Below are 19308 nucleotides of genomic sequence, written 5' to 3'. Positions count from 1 at the left end.
CTTAGCACAAGAGATGAGCTCTAATTCAATTCAGACCACTTTCCACTTTATTTTCTATAAAGAGATTTTTGGAGAGGATTTTTCAATCCACTTAGCTGATTCTAATGGATGTGACTGCCCCTCCCCACCTCCAGCTCTGGTATCACTGCTGTCTCCAGCTGTCATCTTTAGGTCAAACAAATTTCCTTTTAACATCTGCTCTACTAATAGCCCAAGTAGTTTTTGTAGACTCTCTCCGGCGCTCCAGGTCACAAATTACATTACATTGACTTAATAACTCAATGGGATATGAAATTCAGCTTTAATTTGATAGTTGTAATTATCCTGGGAGCTGCGTGACCCAGAGAAAGACATGTTTTGGTCAACACCCACCTATGGCTGGAAGTGAGTAACTACACAATGTCATTACACTGTTAAGCCTATGTATAATGAAGAGGATTGAGGGGGTCCATTAAAACGTCCTTTCCATCAAGTGCAATTCACTTAATGAAAGAGCTTGTTCTGAGGAAAAACGGTCATTTAGAAATGGGTGAGAGGAGAGAATAAGAGGGAGGTAAAGCGAGCTAGAGAACGAGTATGAGACAGGCATACGCACTTGCACACACACGTGTACCCATCAAATATCCTCCTCCACTTGCCTGAGTGGCCGAATGAGCTGACAAAAGTGGATTAAAGCAGCGCTATATTCAATAACAGCTTGTTTCAGAGGACATCTGTGATCTTTTCTCTGTTGGAGCACACAGGGCTCACTACAGCCCCATTTTCAGGTCTTATGAAACACTATTATTCAACTTCGCCAGTGCCGTCCGAACCAAGGTCTAACAAAGACCCCGTTTCTGTCGTCTCTTAGTCATTGTTTTTTGTTGTTTTTAAATGATGTTTTTTTAAATGATCCAGATGTGCTGGTGGATTAAGATAACTAAGTCCGTATTTTGTTGACAAAAACTGCTTTTTTTTAGACAGTTAAAGTAAGTAAGGCTGCAACAAGAAATTCATAATCGTTTAATATGCAAATTAATTTCTCATTTAATCTTATTTCTGAAAAATGTCAGAAAATAATAAAATTTATAATTTCCCGGAGCCTGAAGTGACATTCACATTGCTTGTTCTGTCCAACCAACAGTCTAAAAACCCAAAGATGCTGTTAGATAGTAAGTTTACTATCATTACGATTTTTGTCTTGAAAATTGACTGAAAGGATTAATTGATCCTTAAAATATATACTAATTGTCTCCATCCAAAGCAAATATGTGTGGCATTATTCACCCACTGGTTACAGCTTCAATTATCTACTGTCTTTTGGTACACTCATTGGTCCTTCCTTAATTTAAAGTCACTATAATCAAAATTTTTTAAATAACAATGGACCAAATGACCACTTGTATGTGAAAGGGGTCACTTGAGAATTATTCCCCTCAGATTTGCTTTTATAGTGACTTTCAGCTCATTGTTTTGGTTTTCCCCACCCACTACATTATTCATTGTTTTGGTCACCGTCCTCATAATGTTGTTTTCAGCCACAGCAGGCAGCCATTTTCAGTGAAAAAGCTCTAAAAACCCACAGTACTGCGCTGTAGAAACAACATTGATTCAAAATGTGATGACAGCTGTGGAGTGGTTTGCTTAGGCCACTGTCAATCAATCTGATTGAATCACACACACACACAGTTCTAATGAAGCAGATTATTTGCATTTTTAAGTGTTAAACTTGTTTGTTTCTTAACTTTGTTGTGTATTTAATCATGAATATGTAATTTTATGGTGAAATACTAAGATTTCAGGAGCTTTAATCAAGTAATTTGATAAGCCCACTGCTGATGAAGGTCATGGTTTTCTGGTAGAATATCATATATTATTTATTGAACAAACTCATTAATTTGCCAATTGCTAAAATGCTGTCTGTAATAATGACCTCATTAACTAAAACAAAGGGCAAAGATTTTACTACCCTATGTGACATCCAAGATGAGAGAAAATGCCATTAGCCTCCCCAAGATCTTTGAACTTTCCTGATAACACTTTTTTTTTTAATCATTCTTAAAAGTAGCAAGACACTAGCAGACCTTTGGTGCATGAGTAAACTTAGCTCCATTAAAACATCAAATGAATCAGGGGATTGCTGGTTTCTTACATCAGAACTGGAGATAAAAGGTCTTTCTCTAGGACTGAATTAGGGCAACAGCCATGTTCAATAACACCAGTGGTGTGTTTCTATGTTGCATGCAGCAGACCTAATGTGTTGGCCCTAATCAATAATAAAGTAATAGGGGAAGTTGTGTGCAGTGACTAACTAGCCTGAGGCCAAAACAGCCAATGACTAAAATCGGTATGGCAATTGCCTCTAATTACTAATTAGCAGCCAACCATATTAGATTCTTTGGCTATAATACCTCCCAGTGGTTCAATTAAAGCCCAGCTTAATGAAATTAATAGAAGTGGGGGGAAGCACGTAATCATGAATAAAGTTTTAATTTCTATTAAATCTTCATGGTAAACTATGTCTTACCCGTAGTCATGAGTCAATATATGAAGGACTGTTTGCATTTTGGTGCATTAGCTTTGTGGTTCCTAAGACTCCTGATGATTGTCCTTATTATGGGATTAGTCTGTGTGGGAACAGGCTAATATGAGAAAGCAAACAATATGTCACCATGCAGAGCGGATGTTAAGCAGATGATGTTAAAGAGTGTGACAGGTCTCTACAGCCATCTAGTGGCAAAACCCATTTATCACAACAAGCATTGACCTAATGCAATGGAGGACTCTTTTGAAATGGACTCGGGTGCGTGTTGTTTAGTTCACCACATGGTAGCGCCACAGATTATGTATGAGAAAAACTGCTGCTCTCTCCCTGCCACTTATGAAGAGTGACTGAATTATAACCTGAGGACAGACAAGGGAAAATGTCCAATTATCACCCTCACTATGCTGTGAAATAGAGCATTAAGTGCTGGCGATGATTATATAAAGCAGTAAATGCCATCAAAATGTGCTGTACTATCAGACCCAACAATAATCTTAATGGTCAGCCTGACAATGAGGTCTTATATCACCTTGAGGGTAGTCATACCAACATCTACTGTGTGCTTTACTCTCCCAAACACAGGCCACTCAACACTCAACATTAGTAGAGGAATCAATATCAGTAATGAGAGATGTTCTAAACAGAAATCGAAGCCTAGTTACATGGATACGAAACAAATTGAATTTGGCCAACGGCACATCAATTTAAACAAAAGGAGGATGGCCTCAATTAAGGTTTTACATCCAGTTTGTCTCTAATCCACTTCAAAATCACTACACATTAGGGCTAAAAGTGAAACTTATTTTCCTCAATATAATTGTTTTTTTTTAATGACTAATATTTAAAAGGGAATTATGATGCTTTAACGTGTATCCATGATGATTTTGTGCTTCGGGGCATATTACGTTTGGCCAATAAAAATTCCAAGACCAAGGTGACGCCATCAAATATCTTTTTGGACCGTTTGGTCAGTCAAAACAAAACATAATCAGTTTACTATGATGCAAGACAAAGAAAAGCAGCAACATTTCAAATTTAAGAAAGTTATGAAAATAATTTTCTGTCGATCAACTAATCAATGACTTGACTCGGTGCACCTCTAGTCTAATCTAAGAGTATTTCCCTGTGACGTGTATCACGTAGTTAACTACCAGTAAACCACAACAACTTTATTTTTAAACAATACCTTCAGAACCTCCAAGAAGGTGACTATTTGACCAATCTGACTTTTTCTAAAGCTGCCGTTCATTTATAATCACGTTATTATGATCATCGTCGTATGAGAAAGTCAAAATTGAGTCAAAATGTTTGACTGATGACAACAATTAAAAAAAGGAATTAAAAAAGGGTTCAGCTTACGTCTCCTCCAAAGGTTCGATGGGGTCGGTCAAGTTGATGGTTTCCATGGTGATCTCGACTTTACGGACACTACCAAAGAAATCAGTGATGAGGACGCTTCCTGGGTCCCTCAGGAACAGGTCAGTACGGTGGCCCGGAGTGGACACACACTGGCTCTTGGGACATACTTTGAACTGGGGAAACAAAGAAAGAAAAACGTTAAGAGGCTCCATTCACTCATCAAAACCTAAACGAATATTCTATTTATGTAGATAAATACGGTAAATATCCACTTGTCGTGCTGTGTAGTGTTAAACAATTTGTATTTCTTTCCTCTCATACAGTACCACTGATAGCTAGCTGCGACCAGTAACCGGCTACATAAAACCTGGCTAGAGCTGCAGTGGAAGTGTTAAAATATGTGACAGTGTGTGAGGAAGATTAGAGGCATGGAGCTTGACATTTGGGCATGTCATCGTCAATTACAAAATCTTCCAGTGCCTGGTGTGTTACCACTTGTGAGTTAATCCTCTTATGTGCGTGATTCATCCATGTGTTGTCCGAGTGGGCTCTTCATTTGAAAGGAAAACTAAAATCATTAAGCCGAGGTGAACGTTATCTCAATCAGCCATACAGGACTTGAAAAACACACGATTGGTAGGGGATTTTGTAAAGGGAGGTTGATGCAATTTCTGTTTCATTCAAAGGAAAGCCTTTGTGGTCTGGATTAAAAAAAAAAGGAAATTTGTTCTTCGTCTGAGAAATCTATATTATCGATCCTTAATTCCACAAAATAGCACAAGAACAAAAAGCGCATCTTCAGACGGAGGAAAATTGGAAAGATTAATAAGCATTACTCAGAACACATTGATCGAGCTTGGAGACTCTGACTTGGGATTTGAGATGTTTTGATAGTAACTCCTGGTGTGGTGGGATAGGTGTCGGGGATGAGGACTCATCCCTGGGGCCAGTGGACCTCTGCAGGAGTGGAAAAGATGAAAAGGGAGATGCTGCTGAGATTGAGCAAAGCCCCGGAGCAGCATGTACTCACCATCTCCACCGTAATGTGTCAAAGGCCAACAACCTTAACACAGTATCAGACATTCTGTTTCAAGTGCAGAGTTGAGCGAGTCCTGTTTGACTTTCATCTCCTTTAGGACTACAAACTTTATAACACTAGACAGAGGAGGAGGAGGAGGGCGACGCAGGAGAGATACTGTCTCGCCATTGTTAGTACCAAAGTGGTGGAAGTGAGTCACTCTCTGTCTCAGTCCAGCGGCTAAAAAAAGATTTATCCTGAATGAATATCCGTCATATGCTACGGATGCAAATTCGCTATTATTTCATAATCTAACATTTCTTTATTAACCGTTTAGCCTATAAAATGTCAGAAATTTGTGAAATAATAATCACAGTTTCTCAAAGACCAAAGTGATATCTCTAAATGTTGTGTTCTCTGACCAAAACCCAACGAACTGAATCCAACTGAATAAATGACTTAAACAATCCATCTATCATCAAAATGGCTGTTTTTGTCAATCACCTAATTTATTCAGCTCTATACTACTACTATTATAGTCAGCACTGTGTCTTTTTCATCAAAAGTGAAGGAAAAATTGTAGATTTAATTAAATATTCAGAGAAACATACATGAAGACAACACAAATTAATACAAAACCATGTTTATGTAAAACAAACGTCTCTTGCACATATGCACACCTACATGATGCACTAATTATCAACCAAAACACATATACAAGTCATTGATGTATATGCAGAGCTGTACACAGTAAACGAGTGCTGAATCAATTAGTCGATCAGATTATCATATGTCATTTATCAAGGAAAAATGTCATCTGACAAAAAAGCTGAAGACGTCAACTTGGGTTCCAGGAAACTGATGCGTATTTTTTTTAGAGACATTTTAGAGACTAAACAAGTAATCAAATAATAAAGACGTATAATTGATCATGTAAATTAATGTTAGTTGCAGCCCTATATGGCACATATGCTCTCTCATATCCTCACCAGGTCATTCATGTTGGCTTTGCTTGCAGGGTGGATGTCTTCCAGGAACTCCAGCAGGTAGAAGGTGTAACGGTCCATCAGGTGAACTCCGATGGCCAAATCTGGCTGGTGCTAGAATGAGACAGGGGGGACAAATATGTAAGTGAGTGAGTGTTTGCTGCCATCCATTTTTAGTTCTGTTTCAAAATTCCTCCTTCCCTGTTTTTAGACACCAGTTTAGGTGGATGTTTCCTTTAAAAATGAAACTGAACACCAACCTACAGCTGCTTATCAAACAGAAAAAATCCAAACATTGTAACTGCTCTTCTTTGCTACAGTAGGAATTAGGTTGATGGCTAGTGGGGGCACAGTAGTTTTAATTTCTTGTGCTTTGCAGACATGGTTTAACAGCACTTCTGTATTTAGAGATGGTGTCAGGATTAAATAAATAGCATCCACACTAATTGTTGAGTAATGACATCAAAAGAAAAAATATTTAGACAACTTGTCTTTAAATTATGCCACCCAAACGCCAAAAAATCTTAAGTATTCAAGTGATTAAACATGATTTTTAGTTGGCTAATACACTAACAGTTTTACAGTAAATTGGAGTGATGAACTCGTCAGCTGAAAGAAAGCAGTCTGTCTTTTGAGCTCCGTCAGTTGGTTGAAAACACTGGCTGACGTTTTTATGTTTCCGGCAGACTCATTTTAAAACAGGAATCCTGTATAAAGGGGTCTTAAATATACACTTGATGGCTACATACATGATATTGTGCTAAAGCCGTATTCAGACCAAATTAGGCAGTGTGACAAAAATGCCAGTCCTCCCATTCATTTGAATGGGCATTTAGGCTGCAGGCGTTTTGCCAACAGCGGCGCCGCACCAGCCTGCAGCGAGAAAGTTGATCCAGAGTCAACTTTTGGAGAAACGCAAACCGCTTACATGCTGCTGTGGCCGATCACACCCTGCGATCAAACTGATCAGAGCTGTAAAACTCTGCCATGAGGGAGTACAAAGACGTTACTAGGAGGAGAGGTGGATATTTCTATTTGTTTCATAACGTTAAAAGTTATTTATTTATTGCATGTCCCCGGCAAAATGTCACGTCCACATCATCAACAGTTGATGAGCCATGTGAAAGATGAATATTAAGACACAGCGTTTTTTAAGTCTGGCAGTATGATAAGTAAAAATGTGTTGTGTTTTTTCTAATATAACCATTTGGCTGCTTAGCTTGCATGGGTGTTTGTATTTTCTAACAAACATTTTCTCTGAAATTGTTTGTATTTTTCTTTTACAAGAAAAAAAAAAGGCTTTTCGGATGAGGATTAACCAATGTACATAATTGGAAAATGTAACACTACGCTGGGTAACATTGGCTGCGATTGCTAGAGTGAAAACGTCCCTAAATCCAAAAAAAGAGCAGATTAAGAAAACACTTGGATTATACTCCAGGTTGAATATATTTGATTGACACTGTATATATGAACATAGCACTCAAGCTTAGTCTTCAGTCAGAATCTGGTATCAAACCCCACCACTCATTAGAAAACCTGATGTTTCATTCATCTCGTCCATACGAGGGGCAAGTAACTCACCGACAGGGAGTCCTCTCCAACTTGACTGCTGGCCAAAGCCATGAGGTTTGGAGAGTAGAACCTCTCATACATCGAGGCTCCCTGACAGGTGTCAATGATGAAGAGCAGCTCGTTGTACCTGGCAACACACACACACACACAAACACACAAAGACACACACACACACACACACACAGAGGATAATACACAGTGTCAAACAAAACTGATGAGAGAATCCACAGCTGGCATACCACTCATCCATTTGTTCCAATAACACATGGTATCACACACAACCTTCTAACCATCTTTCATATTGCAGTTGCTATGGTGACCAAGAAAAACCGACAGCTCCATTCAGTTCCCCTCTAACAAACCCACACACAGCTTCTCCCTCCTTTCCTCGATCACATCCTCCGTTCCACCTTTCCTCAATTAAAACTTCTTTCCCCTGTTTAGACAAACATGATAAAATTTTTATATTCAGTTGACCGAATTAAGGCGGTTTGGGGACGATGGAGGGAGGTGGAAAAAGTCTCTATGGTGGCTGCAATTTGGCAGTTCAAGCCTGCAATTATCACATCAACATCAAAGCTGGCGTCACTAAGCTTTTATCTAGCAGCCTGGGGCCTGACTGTAACCCAGACACTCTGTATTGATAGGTTTGGAGGACAACAGAGACGCTGGTTGCAGAAAGTCACTTTTACCTCATTTAGTGTCTCGCCATTCACAAATTAAACACCAAAGCACCTTGAAAAAGCAACACAATCCCATTTATAAAAAAGAGTTAGTCTCTCTCTCTCTCTCATATAAGGCTGTGCTAATATATGTATCACAGTCATTTCTTTGCCTTTATAGTTATTTATGTGTATCATGTGTCAACACTAATAGGTAAACAGACAAATTGAGCGACTAGCTGGTGAACATAATGGAGCATTTAGAAGGTAAAGAGCCAGATATTTCCCTCAGGAGTTGGTGGAGACCAAATCCAAGCTAGAAGAAGACATTCATTAGGTGTCCACAAACATGGGTCAAATGAATGTTTCTTCCTGTCTGCTGGATGTGTAAATAAATAACTTTTTGCTAACATGTTTTCCAACTTTATAAAGGTGAAAATATGTAAATGTTGGGTTTACAGATTTTTGTGCTGCCCCCAAGTGGCCAAAAAAAATCAATTAATGCAGGTTTAAAGGCGTTATAGTAGTTTGTCATTGATGTATGAAGGAAGGCACCACTCACAATATACAGTGTTAAAGGTTAAATATATTATGCATGGTCCATTTCACAAGCAAATTAACAGCAGATGAAAATCTTGTTTTTGCTGATCCCGAGCGGTTTAACTTCTTAAATTGCTGCAGTGATGTATAAGTGTACTCCAGGAAGTGTCATTTCCCCGGTGACATCACTTCTAGGTGTGGTTACAGGTGCAACAGAGCACACCACTGACCAAACCCATCAGTCATGCTGGGTGACAGAGACAGTGACAATGAAACACTGTTTTTCAGCCTGGTGTTAAAATATTCTGTAACATAAGGAATATATAGTACAGTGTGCACTCAAACACCAGGCAGCACGTTAAAACTTAAACACACTGACTTTAAAGAATAACACCATCCTGAATTGCTTTGCTTCACTGACCTCAACTGGTTGAAAGTTTCATATCTGTTTCCCTTCTGGCCACAGCTAACAGTGATGAAGTGTGCTCTGTTGCACTTGTAGCTAAACCTAACAGCAATGTCAAAGTGAGCACAGCCTGAGTACATCACTACATCACTGCAGCAAGGTGAGAACTCAGGACTAACCACTAGAGATCAGCTAAAAACAGGATTTTGCACTGATATTAAGTTACTCTTAAAAAAACTCCACCTTTTAGCAGCAGAGTGCTGTTGCAGTGTTGTAAATGAGAGAATCAAGAAAGAGAATATTATAATATATATGAATATTATAGGTAATGCATGAGTGTGGGGCTATTAGAAGTCTGTGCCACCAAAACAATGTATACTCTAATTCCCTAAAGCACTGCAACGCATAAGAACAAAGAAAACAACACATGGGACACATTTCTTACAGATAAAGTCCTTCAGCAGATGTTAGGTAGATGTAGGTTGCTACGTTTCATGGCATTATATGTTTGTTGACATGCTACACAGCTAATTGCTCCTCAGGGAAAACTAAGTCCAACTGAAGTGAACTTGCAATAGAAGGAGAACAGTATTTGGTGTTACTTTAAAAAGCCCTTTTTCCGTCTTATGTTGTGTAATTTTCCAGTTTATTCACCTTCTTTTCTGCCACATCTGCTCAAAAGCGTCGGCCAGTTCCACATTACTGATCTCCTCTGAGTCCTGGAACTTCAAAAAGCCATTTCCGCCATGGCCTTTTAAAAAAACACATACACATGTTATTAATAATTCATTAATTTCTAATTCATAATGCAAAAATATAATATATAATGCAAGATAACAAGATACATGAGAGAGGCTGGCAGCAGTGTGAACTGTGTAGGAGAAAGGAGGTTACAGCTGAGAGGATTGTGACAACATTCACACACAGATGAAGAAGATAAAACAAAGAAAAGAAAACTGACTCTTTCAACGAAACATCTTCTAAGTATCTAATAAAACACACATGACCTGCTCAATAGACTATGATGTGAATAAGTCATTATGTAACTGTGGTAGGAAATAGTCAGGTTTTTAGGTAATCTTTGCTTCCTCGTCATTTTGCCAAAGCAGTCTGTCGGAAATGTGCCGTCCGATCCAAAAGACACAATCCTAAAATCACCATGTAAGAACGGTGGAATACTGCTAGTGTCAACTCATGATGATCTTTCACTTCTGCACTCATTTTATTTTTTCATTACCATACATGACCGGTCAAACAGGCAACCTGAACACAACAAAACACCAACCTGACATCTTAGCACCTTAAAACATGCAGGCACAAGATGCACATTTCAGTCTTACTTTTTCTCAGTTGAAAAAGTGTTTGCTCTTACTATTATCCTCCTCTCTCCACCTACATGTATAATTAAAAACCATAAGCAGCACAATTGCATCCTTTCTCTGTGGGTTGTTGAAAATAATTTTGCGAAACGCGAGGAATTATTAACTAAACCACAAGTAGACGAGAAACACAAAGACAATAATTAACGATGCTTCATCTCAAAATAGCCTGAACATCACACACACTGATGAAATATAGAGTGTAAGCAGAGTATTGGAGGGTGGATTCGTCCTTTAATTACCTGTTAAGTATATGAGGATGTTGCTTCGGTCATCAGAGAGGAGGCGTTTGGAGCGTGGAGTGCTGGGCGGCAGCCTTCCAGTTAAAACTCGCAGGAAGTTCTCCACTGTCACCTGACGCACGGACAGCATACAATTACAATGACTTTTCTAATCTAGTATGAATTGGAAGAGATAAATTATTCAATGTGCGCCTTCAAATTCGACACACATGGCGGTTTAATAACACAGTAAGCAAATTGGGAACAGACTTTTCACCAGTCAAAACATTTCCTCCATCAGCAAGGTCAATATGAGATAACAGACAAATATTTTCGTCCTGCTCTACTTATCTTTTAATTAAAGGGTGAAAATCAATTACTCTTTGTGTTCTTTTCTTCTTTTTCCCCCTCTTCATCTTTATCAGCTTTTTTTTTGCACATGATTACGGTGTGACAGCAAACATGGATTGGCAGCGCGGTGTTTATTCATATTTAAATAACCAGCACAAAGCAGAGTAAATAATCAAAAACAAACTGGAGATAGAGAGCGGATAGAAGAGTGGGGCTCTACCTTGGCTCATAACAAAACAAAGCACTTGTGTTCTCCTCTATTTGAGGATGTTTCTGATATCAAGTCATTTCCTGGTCAACAGACAGAGCAAACACTGGACAATCAGCGTTACCCATATCCCCTCCGATCCCCTACGGCACCTGTATATAACATGTATCTTTGTGAGTGATGTTATATTTTAAAAGCAGGTGAAAGTCTTGACATACCACCACCACTGTTGTGCACATTTGGCAAAATATGCCAGCTCAACATTTTAGATTTTTCGCTAAAACTTTGATGCACATATGGATGCAGATGAAAAATGTAATAACTTTACCCGGAGCGGGACATGAGACATACTGGTTCAAACTCTAGCCAGTGTCAATTTATGTTTGTCCTTGTGAAGGCATCTGAAGATACGGGGTTTAGAAACTAGACTTTTTAAATTCCTGAAGCCAGTGGAAAATGTTCTTCAAGGAGGTAATTTTAACTCTGTTTAAAAAGACTCTGACAGGATTAAGTGATTCCGAAGAAAGAGATTTTTTTACAGAGTGCAGTTGTGTGTGTGTGTAACTGCTTGAGTGAAATGTAAACTAACCTCATAACCTCGGTAGTCCACCTCCACATCGTCACCATACACGTTCAGCTCCATGTTCTTGTGGCTAAACACTGTGGCAGGCTTTGGGTTTCTATGGTTACAAGCCATGTCATCAGCCAGCATCAGGACTATGTGGCTGGAAAAAGAGAAAATAACAGAGGACTCAAGATTATTACATTAGAAAATAAGAGAAGGGACTGATGCTACATTCATGTAATCAAGTATAGGTTCAGCATTGTGTTATGGAGTTTAATACCATAATAACCTGATATGTTTTTTCTTTTTTGAAGGTCTTTATGAGTTAAAAAGGGGAGGTGTAGTAAGATTAGGCTTCAGCCTATACCTTTCTGGTATTTAGAGAGACTGTTTCTTGAGTTAATTATTATATGAAATCATGTATTGAATGTTTTCCTCTATGTATGTTAAACATAACGCTTTATATATGTGTAAATGGTGTATATTTCATTTGGTATATATATGTTTTCTTATGAACCTGAATGAACAAATGAAAGGAATAATTAAGTTTCCTTACATTCACTTGGCAAATGTTTTGGTCCAAAGCGAATTCTGTTTTTTTACCCAATGCACACACACACACACACACACACACACACACCACACACACCCCACACACACACACACACAGAGGGAGCGTTTGGGGGTTTGGGGTCTTGCTCAAAAACACTTTGACATGTGGACAAGAGGCTCCAGCCCATTAATAGTAGAAAGCATAATTTTGCCGTGCTATGGCTTATGTAATGACCCTTATTGATCATGTGTTGTCTTACCATGATATAAAAACAGATAATAAGCAAAATATGATTCCATCGCAATTTGTCACATTTGGTACAGACATTGATAAAAAATGTACACAGGCATAACATCTTAGAGTAGGAAAAGCACATATGTAATTAATAAAATGAATGACAGCTTAATTTAATTTAGCTGCTTCAGTTTCAGGGTACTGGTATTGTGCATGCTGGCTGACTGGCACACTGTCATGGCTTACTGGCTTAAAGTTCCTTTATACTGTCAAAACTACAATCAATAGATATTCTTACGACTAAAAAAAGGAAGAAGAAACAAACAGTGGTAACCGCTCATATCTGCCTAGATTATCTGTGCCTACCTTAATAATAATAATGATTATTATTATTAATAAGCTTATACACTCACAGGCCACTTCATTAGGAACACCTGTGCAATCTAATGCAATCCAGTACAACAGCTCTGCTATAAATTCTACTTATATGAAGCTTATACATTTTCAGTTATTGTTGACATTGTCAGAAAGGTGATAATTCTACTTTATGTTTATTATTGAGGTCGTAGTGGGTGGTGGTGGTGTACTGGAGTGTATTATATTGAATGATGTTCCTAATATATTGTCCATTCCAGTAACATACATGAGGGGGGAAAAAATATTAGGAACACTTTTCAATATAATGCACTCCAGTACACCACCACCACCCACTACAGCCTCAATAATAAACATAAAGTAGAATTATCACGTGTATAAGCTTTGAAAAAGTATAATTTATGGCAGAGCTGTTGTATTGGATTGTATTAGATTGCACAGGTTTTCCTAAAGAAGCGGCCGGTGAGTGAATAGCACTTATCAAAAAACAGCAATTACAAAGAGCTTTACAAGGCAGACATAAACGGAACATACAGTATATCATTTAAAAACAATATAGATAAGTGAATTTTCAGAAGTGACGTAACGTAAGATATTTAACGATTATTTTTATTATCAATTAATCTGTCAAATATTTTCCTTATTAATGAATTAGTTGTTTGATCCATAAAATGCCAGAAAATGGTGAACTTGTCAATCAAAGCCCAAGAAGCAACCTTAAACACCTTATTTTGATCTGACCAACAGTCAACAACACAAAAATATTCAGTTTTACTATCATAGAAGACAAAAGAAACCAGAAAATATTCACATTTGTGAAGCTGGAATCTGTGAATTTGAATATTTTTTTCTTTAAAAAATGAAAAAGACTCCAAACAATTAATCAATGATGAAATTGGTTGGTAATTATTTTAATAGTTAACAACTAAATAATTAACTGATTAATCAGCTAATCATTGCAGCTATAATACAGTAGTAGGAGAGCAGTTTCAACATTACCTGTCAGGGATGCCCAGTCTCTTAACACTTCTGTAGACAGACAGAGTATTGGCCACATGACGGTAGTTGAACCAGAATCTGGATGTACACACCTGTGTATTAAACACATACAACGCAAATGTAGAAAAAGGGCAGTTTATCAGACACAAACATGTTTCTTGCATATTCTTGCAGAGTATTGATATTAGCATGTTTGCAAAGATGAAACATGAATAAATACTCACCAGAACTGCCCAGTTATTTGTGTGACCACTGCTGAAGAATTGTCCTGCGCTATCCTGAGTAACAAGTGAAAAGAGATAAATAAATGCACCTGTTTTTAGGTTTCTTCTCATCACCAAAACAGCAGTTAACCGGCTAGCATGACAGCATAGAAAGCTAACACGAGAACGACGTTTCTGGAGAAATGCGACGTAAAACATACAAATTAGTGCAAATTTCAGACATACGTGCCAAATCTTTACACTCACCTCTATGTTGACGCTGTTCGCTAATAGATATGTGGAAAATAAGCTCAATAAAGTGAGTATTTTCATTGTGCAGCACTGCCAGTTGTGCACATCCAGGAAGTGAAAACGAATGGCTCCTCCCAGCGAGCACTTCCGGTCAAACTTAAAAATAAAAGCGGTGTTGTGTGGCAAGGTGGAGAGGAAATAATCAATAATCAATTTCTACTGAACAAAAGGAGTTTATCAAAGATTTCATACGAGGTTATGCGTCAGGGTCATAAACCAAGACATTTTATGGCTGAGCTGGTAAATCATCAGTATTTCAAGATGCCACTGACATCAGTCAATCAATAAATCAAACTTTATTTATATAGTTATTGTCTCTTTTTTTTTGTATTGCACTTATCCACCTGGTTTAGTGTGTCCTGTCCGTCTGGTATTATTATGTACGCAAAACCACCATAAATAAAATGTTCAAAAAATCTTTATTTATTTAGCATCTTTTAAACAGATCAAATGCAATTCAAAGTGCTTTACACAACATAAAAATTGATTTAGTGACTAATGCACACCAAAGCAATTAAAAAAGCAAAAAAGGTTAATTAAATGAGACAAGGAAAGATGAGTAGTTAAAATAATAAAATATTAATAATAAAAGATGATTCAAACAATAAAAATAACAAATAAATAAATAAAATTGTGAAATACTACACAAAATAAATTAGTAGATTAGATTAGTAAAATAATAAAATGTTAATAAAAATAAAATAGAATAAAATAAATTATATATTTCAAATCAGTGGTTCTCATTTTCAATCAGTGGTTCTCATTAAGCATTTTCATGTCAAAGACCCCTAAACTGACACAAATTAGACCACAGACCCCCATCTGAGCATCCATTATTGCTTTTAGATATAGATTACAGAAAGTGTATGAAACCCATGACCAACATATTCATACATTCTGGCATTGTGTTACTTATGGATGGAATTACAGTTTAAATAAATTATTGCCCTTTTGCTGGGGACCCCATGGGAACCCCTCAAGGCCCCCTGGTGGTCCCTGGACCCCACTTTAAGAACCACTACTTTAGATCATAAAACATTGTTCTGTTAAGAGATACATCATTTAATGTTTAAAACTTCTATATTTATATAAATCTATATTTTAAGATATTTCTCAGCATATGATTAAAAATTAAACATTGTCAGTAGAATATTTCCTTTTGCTCCACTGTGGTTCATGGTCATAACAATAATGTATTACACAACATAAAGTTCAAATATTGTATGTAACAGCTTGCTCAAAGCTACAAGAAGTTAGTAAAGACATAAATTATAGATACACTCACGAAATAAGCAATAACACTGTACGTACTGCTCCACTGTAAGTTAAAGAAAAACAGATCAGTAAATAAATAAAAATTTAAAACTGTGTTAAGCACTTAAGAGGATTAAAAGGATTCAACCCTATTGGATTGGGATATGTGGCAGGGATTTCCAGAGTTAGTGTCCAGTTGCCAACACCATACATTTAAAACAAGACAGAAAAAAAAGAATACACATATATCTTTGAGTTAAATGAAATCAAGAACAAACTGTACCTGTTCTGCAGTAACCATATATCATGAATTAAAGAAAGCATGACAAATGTAGCACTTCATTGAGGCCAAGTGGTCCAACTGTGTGGAGAGTATAAAACCGATTTGCCTCAGTGAAGCAGCGAGTTAACTATATCACACCTCTAGGTTTCTATTTCCCGAGAACTTTAATGAGACTGCAGAGTCTGAGCATAATGTCATGCCATATCATATTCCATATTTTAACTGTGTATAGCAATTTTGTGTTCAGAAATATGGATCTTTAGAGGCCTTTTTATGTGTCCAACATATAACAAACCACAAAGACTTTTCAGCATGTAATCCATGTGTGCTGTTGCAGCTTATGAAAGATTTTACACGTTTTTTTTTCTACCAGTAGGTTTATGTTTTTAGCCTGTGGGTTGATTTGGCAACCAGGAAACATTTGTTAGGCAGTTTTCTTGTGTGGGACTGGATCAGCCTGTCTTTCAAACTGTGACAATGTGTTGAGTGAGAGAAGTGACCATGAGAGATATACAGAGCTGATTTTATTTAGAGATGGATCACTTTTGAGGATAGTCTAATGTTTGAGGATAATAAGCTTCACTTCACCTGCCAGTGGAGAATATTCAGTGGAGAAGGTAATCTTTGTGCAGGTGGTGGTTTTAGTTTTCTAAAAGAGATTCCCTACTGGTGTGAAGCGCTCTCTAATATGCCAAAGAAATGTATGCTGCAGGGTATTCCCTTTGCTGGAAATGTTCTCTCATTTCAACAGCTTTGGACTGAAATTCTGCAACACTACTGCAGTTTCTGTGTAATTGTCTGCTGTGGCCACTGAGCACAAACTCTTCAGATACTAAACTCTTAACAAATCCATGCGGTGGTAAAAAAAACAACATACAATCTTTCATAAACTGCAGCAGCACACATGTTGTGATTTGGTGTATATTGGACAAACAAAAAGGCCTCTAATGATCTATATTTCTGAACATTGGTTTGAAGGAGCACCTGTTCTTGTCTGACTACATATGTGTTTGATTTTTGCCTTTGTTCTCCCGTTATTGTGATGAAGACACAGTAGAAACATTGGTCTGTTTGCACTATTAAAGGCTGAAAATTAATCAGTGTGCTCCAGTCTTTTCTCATCTAAATTATGCTTTCCAAGCACCTGATTCAGCTGCATATTACTGGGAGATTTCTAAAAAAATATTTGTAGCCGTTTGTCCTTTTTGAAATCAGCCATTTTCGACACCATCCTTGTTCCCATTTTACAAGAATATCAACTGAAAACAAAAACTCTGTCAGATTTTTTGTGACCTGAGATGTCGTTGGGTTGTCAAAAATGTGAGAAACAATGAGAAACTGGGTTTTAATCATTTTCCTTTTTGGTGAATCAGTGCTGATAAGACGGCTGGGTGTGAGTAGTAGCAGCTCTATGTGGTTATCAGAGGATGCAGCTTGTGTACGTGTGGCTTATCATTACATTGATACAGAATTACTATGACAATGAACAAATTGATTACAGGGCTAAAATCCAGAGAACCAAGACTATGATTAATTTCAGTAAGTGTGCATATGGGCTATGTAACTATATGGACACTCATAAGCAATTTGATTTCAACTGTAGCAAATATGTCATCATCCAGTGCTCTATAGGGTCATGTTTCTAATTTGTATTGACAAATAAAAAAGGGGAGCACATTGATCATTTTTCCTGTACAATTCATTGTGATATTACAAAGATTTGTTTGCTGCTGTGATTCCTTTGAGTGTTTTTGCACTATGTGGCAATTCATTTTTAAATATAATACCTTAAGGGGTTACAGCGCACGCGCTTGACTACATGTTTATTCCTGCATACCATCACATGGCCGGATATACAAGATACACTGATGAGAGAATAAAAACAGATTAGACATTAAATGATGCTGACAGCGTCATATTCAAATACCCTCTCCAGCTAATTGGTGAGGGCTTTGATAATGAGAAGTGACACGGATATCGCAGCCAGCAGATGTCATAATGCATGTCATGTTACTGCTGAGGTAGCCTAAGTGTCTGAGGGCCCTGTGGTAAGGTGAAGCGATGAAAAAAACATACAGTATCCTTCATGCAATTCTAATGTAACGTCACAGCACAGCGAGCAGACAGTCTACTGAAAAAGCAGCACTGAAATCATTTTGACACACAGCAGGGTGCCTTTACCGTTCTGCCAAGCTCTGTAATCCTCTGGACGTCTCTGACTTCTGCTGCTTTTTTGACCTGCAGCATCGCCTCTCTTTGGCCTGCACTACTCATCATAGTAATGCCCTTCTTAAAATGCATCACATTAGAAAATTACAAAGCAAGGATTGTGCTCCATACAAAACAGATCTCAGTCGCATAAATCTAATGATTATTCCATTTCAATCCATAAATTAACATGTTACTGTTAGGGCTTTTGTTTTTATGCTCAACAGTGTCTGATTCTTGGTCATGCATGAAATGCTATTCAGCTGGAGTGACCCTCACTTTCTAATCTACTTTCTGATCTAATCTAATGATGCTCTGTGATAAGAGGACTCAACGTGAGCAGTTCAGTTGTCAAGAGGATTAGTGGCCTATAAGGATTCAATCCTATGGGATATACTGTACCAGGAAATCAAACTGGCCTATTCCTGGGGTGCCTAAAACAGACAGGATCATGTGACCAGTGGAATAAAACTTTTGTTGGCCTGTTTATTTTCATGCATAACCCAAAATAAAGTATTGTTGTGCAAGTTAGATGATGGTCTTCATCCAGACGCAATAACATCACTGAATGGCTTAATTTAAAAACATTATGCACTATACAATGAGCATTTAATCAAATATCTCGGGGGCACTGGGCTGTATTCGTAGTATAAAGATCATGTGAGATTTAGATCACAATAGTTTTTATCTATGCTAAAACTTTACATTCAGTTTGTCTTAAAATGTTGAGCTTTAGAAATTGGAAATGTAAGGAATAGAAAATACGCAGAGGAAGTCCGTGAGATTTGGTTCAAAGCTTTTGAAAGTGAGATTCTTTTAGTGTCAGGATGGTTGCGGTGTACCTTTTTGATATGTTTTTTGATGAGGGATGTAAGGAAAACCAAAAGTAACGCATTTTCTGTTCCCAGTTAATATCTGTTTTAACCGAGTGTTTATCTTGATTAGAACATACTAGAAAATCTTAGTTAACTCACATCTTTATCACTCTATCACGCTGACCGTTTTATGTAAGCTATTATCAACAAACCCCTCAAGTTTCCAGGCCTACAGCAGAACGGTGGAGGCGGTGCGTGCGTGCGTTTTTTGGCACACC

General features: G+C 37.6%; 1 protein-coding gene across 4 annotated transcripts in view; it reads right to left on the bottom strand.

The window, feature by feature from the left end:
- The window catches only part of pigk (phosphatidylinositol glycan anchor biosynthesis, class K), a 33612-nt gene extending 19070 nt beyond the window's left edge, over positions 1-14542 (bottom strand). For all 4 annotated transcript variants that reach the window (XM_042428529.1, XM_042428526.1, XM_042428525.1 and 1 more), the window contains exons 1-9: positions 14426-14542; positions 14180-14233; positions 13956-14047; positions 11819-11954; positions 10692-10803; positions 9725-9821; positions 7472-7589; positions 5891-6001; positions 3884-4056 (exon numbers count right to left, since the gene is read on the bottom strand). In XM_042428529.1, the coding sequence (XP_042284463.1) occupies positions 3884-4056; positions 5891-6001; positions 7472-7589; positions 9725-9821; positions 10692-10803; positions 11819-11954; positions 13956-14047; positions 14180-14233; positions 14426-14491 (959 nt within the window). In that variant the 5' untranslated portion in view covers positions 14492-14542. The remainder of the gene's footprint in view (positions 1-3883; positions 4057-5890; positions 6002-7471; positions 7590-9724; positions 9822-10691; positions 10804-11818; positions 11955-13955; positions 14048-14179; positions 14234-14425) is intronic.
- Positions 14543-19308: the final 4766 nt, after the last annotated feature.

This window comes from Thunnus maccoyii, chromosome 12 (assembly GCF_910596095.1).
Source record: "Thunnus maccoyii chromosome 12, fThuMac1.1, whole genome shotgun sequence".
Lineage (NCBI taxonomy): Eukaryota > Metazoa > Chordata > Actinopteri > Scombriformes > Scombridae > Thunnus > Thunnus maccoyii.
Note: the sequence above shows the minus strand (reverse complement) of the source record. Positions and strands in the feature narration are given on the sequence as shown.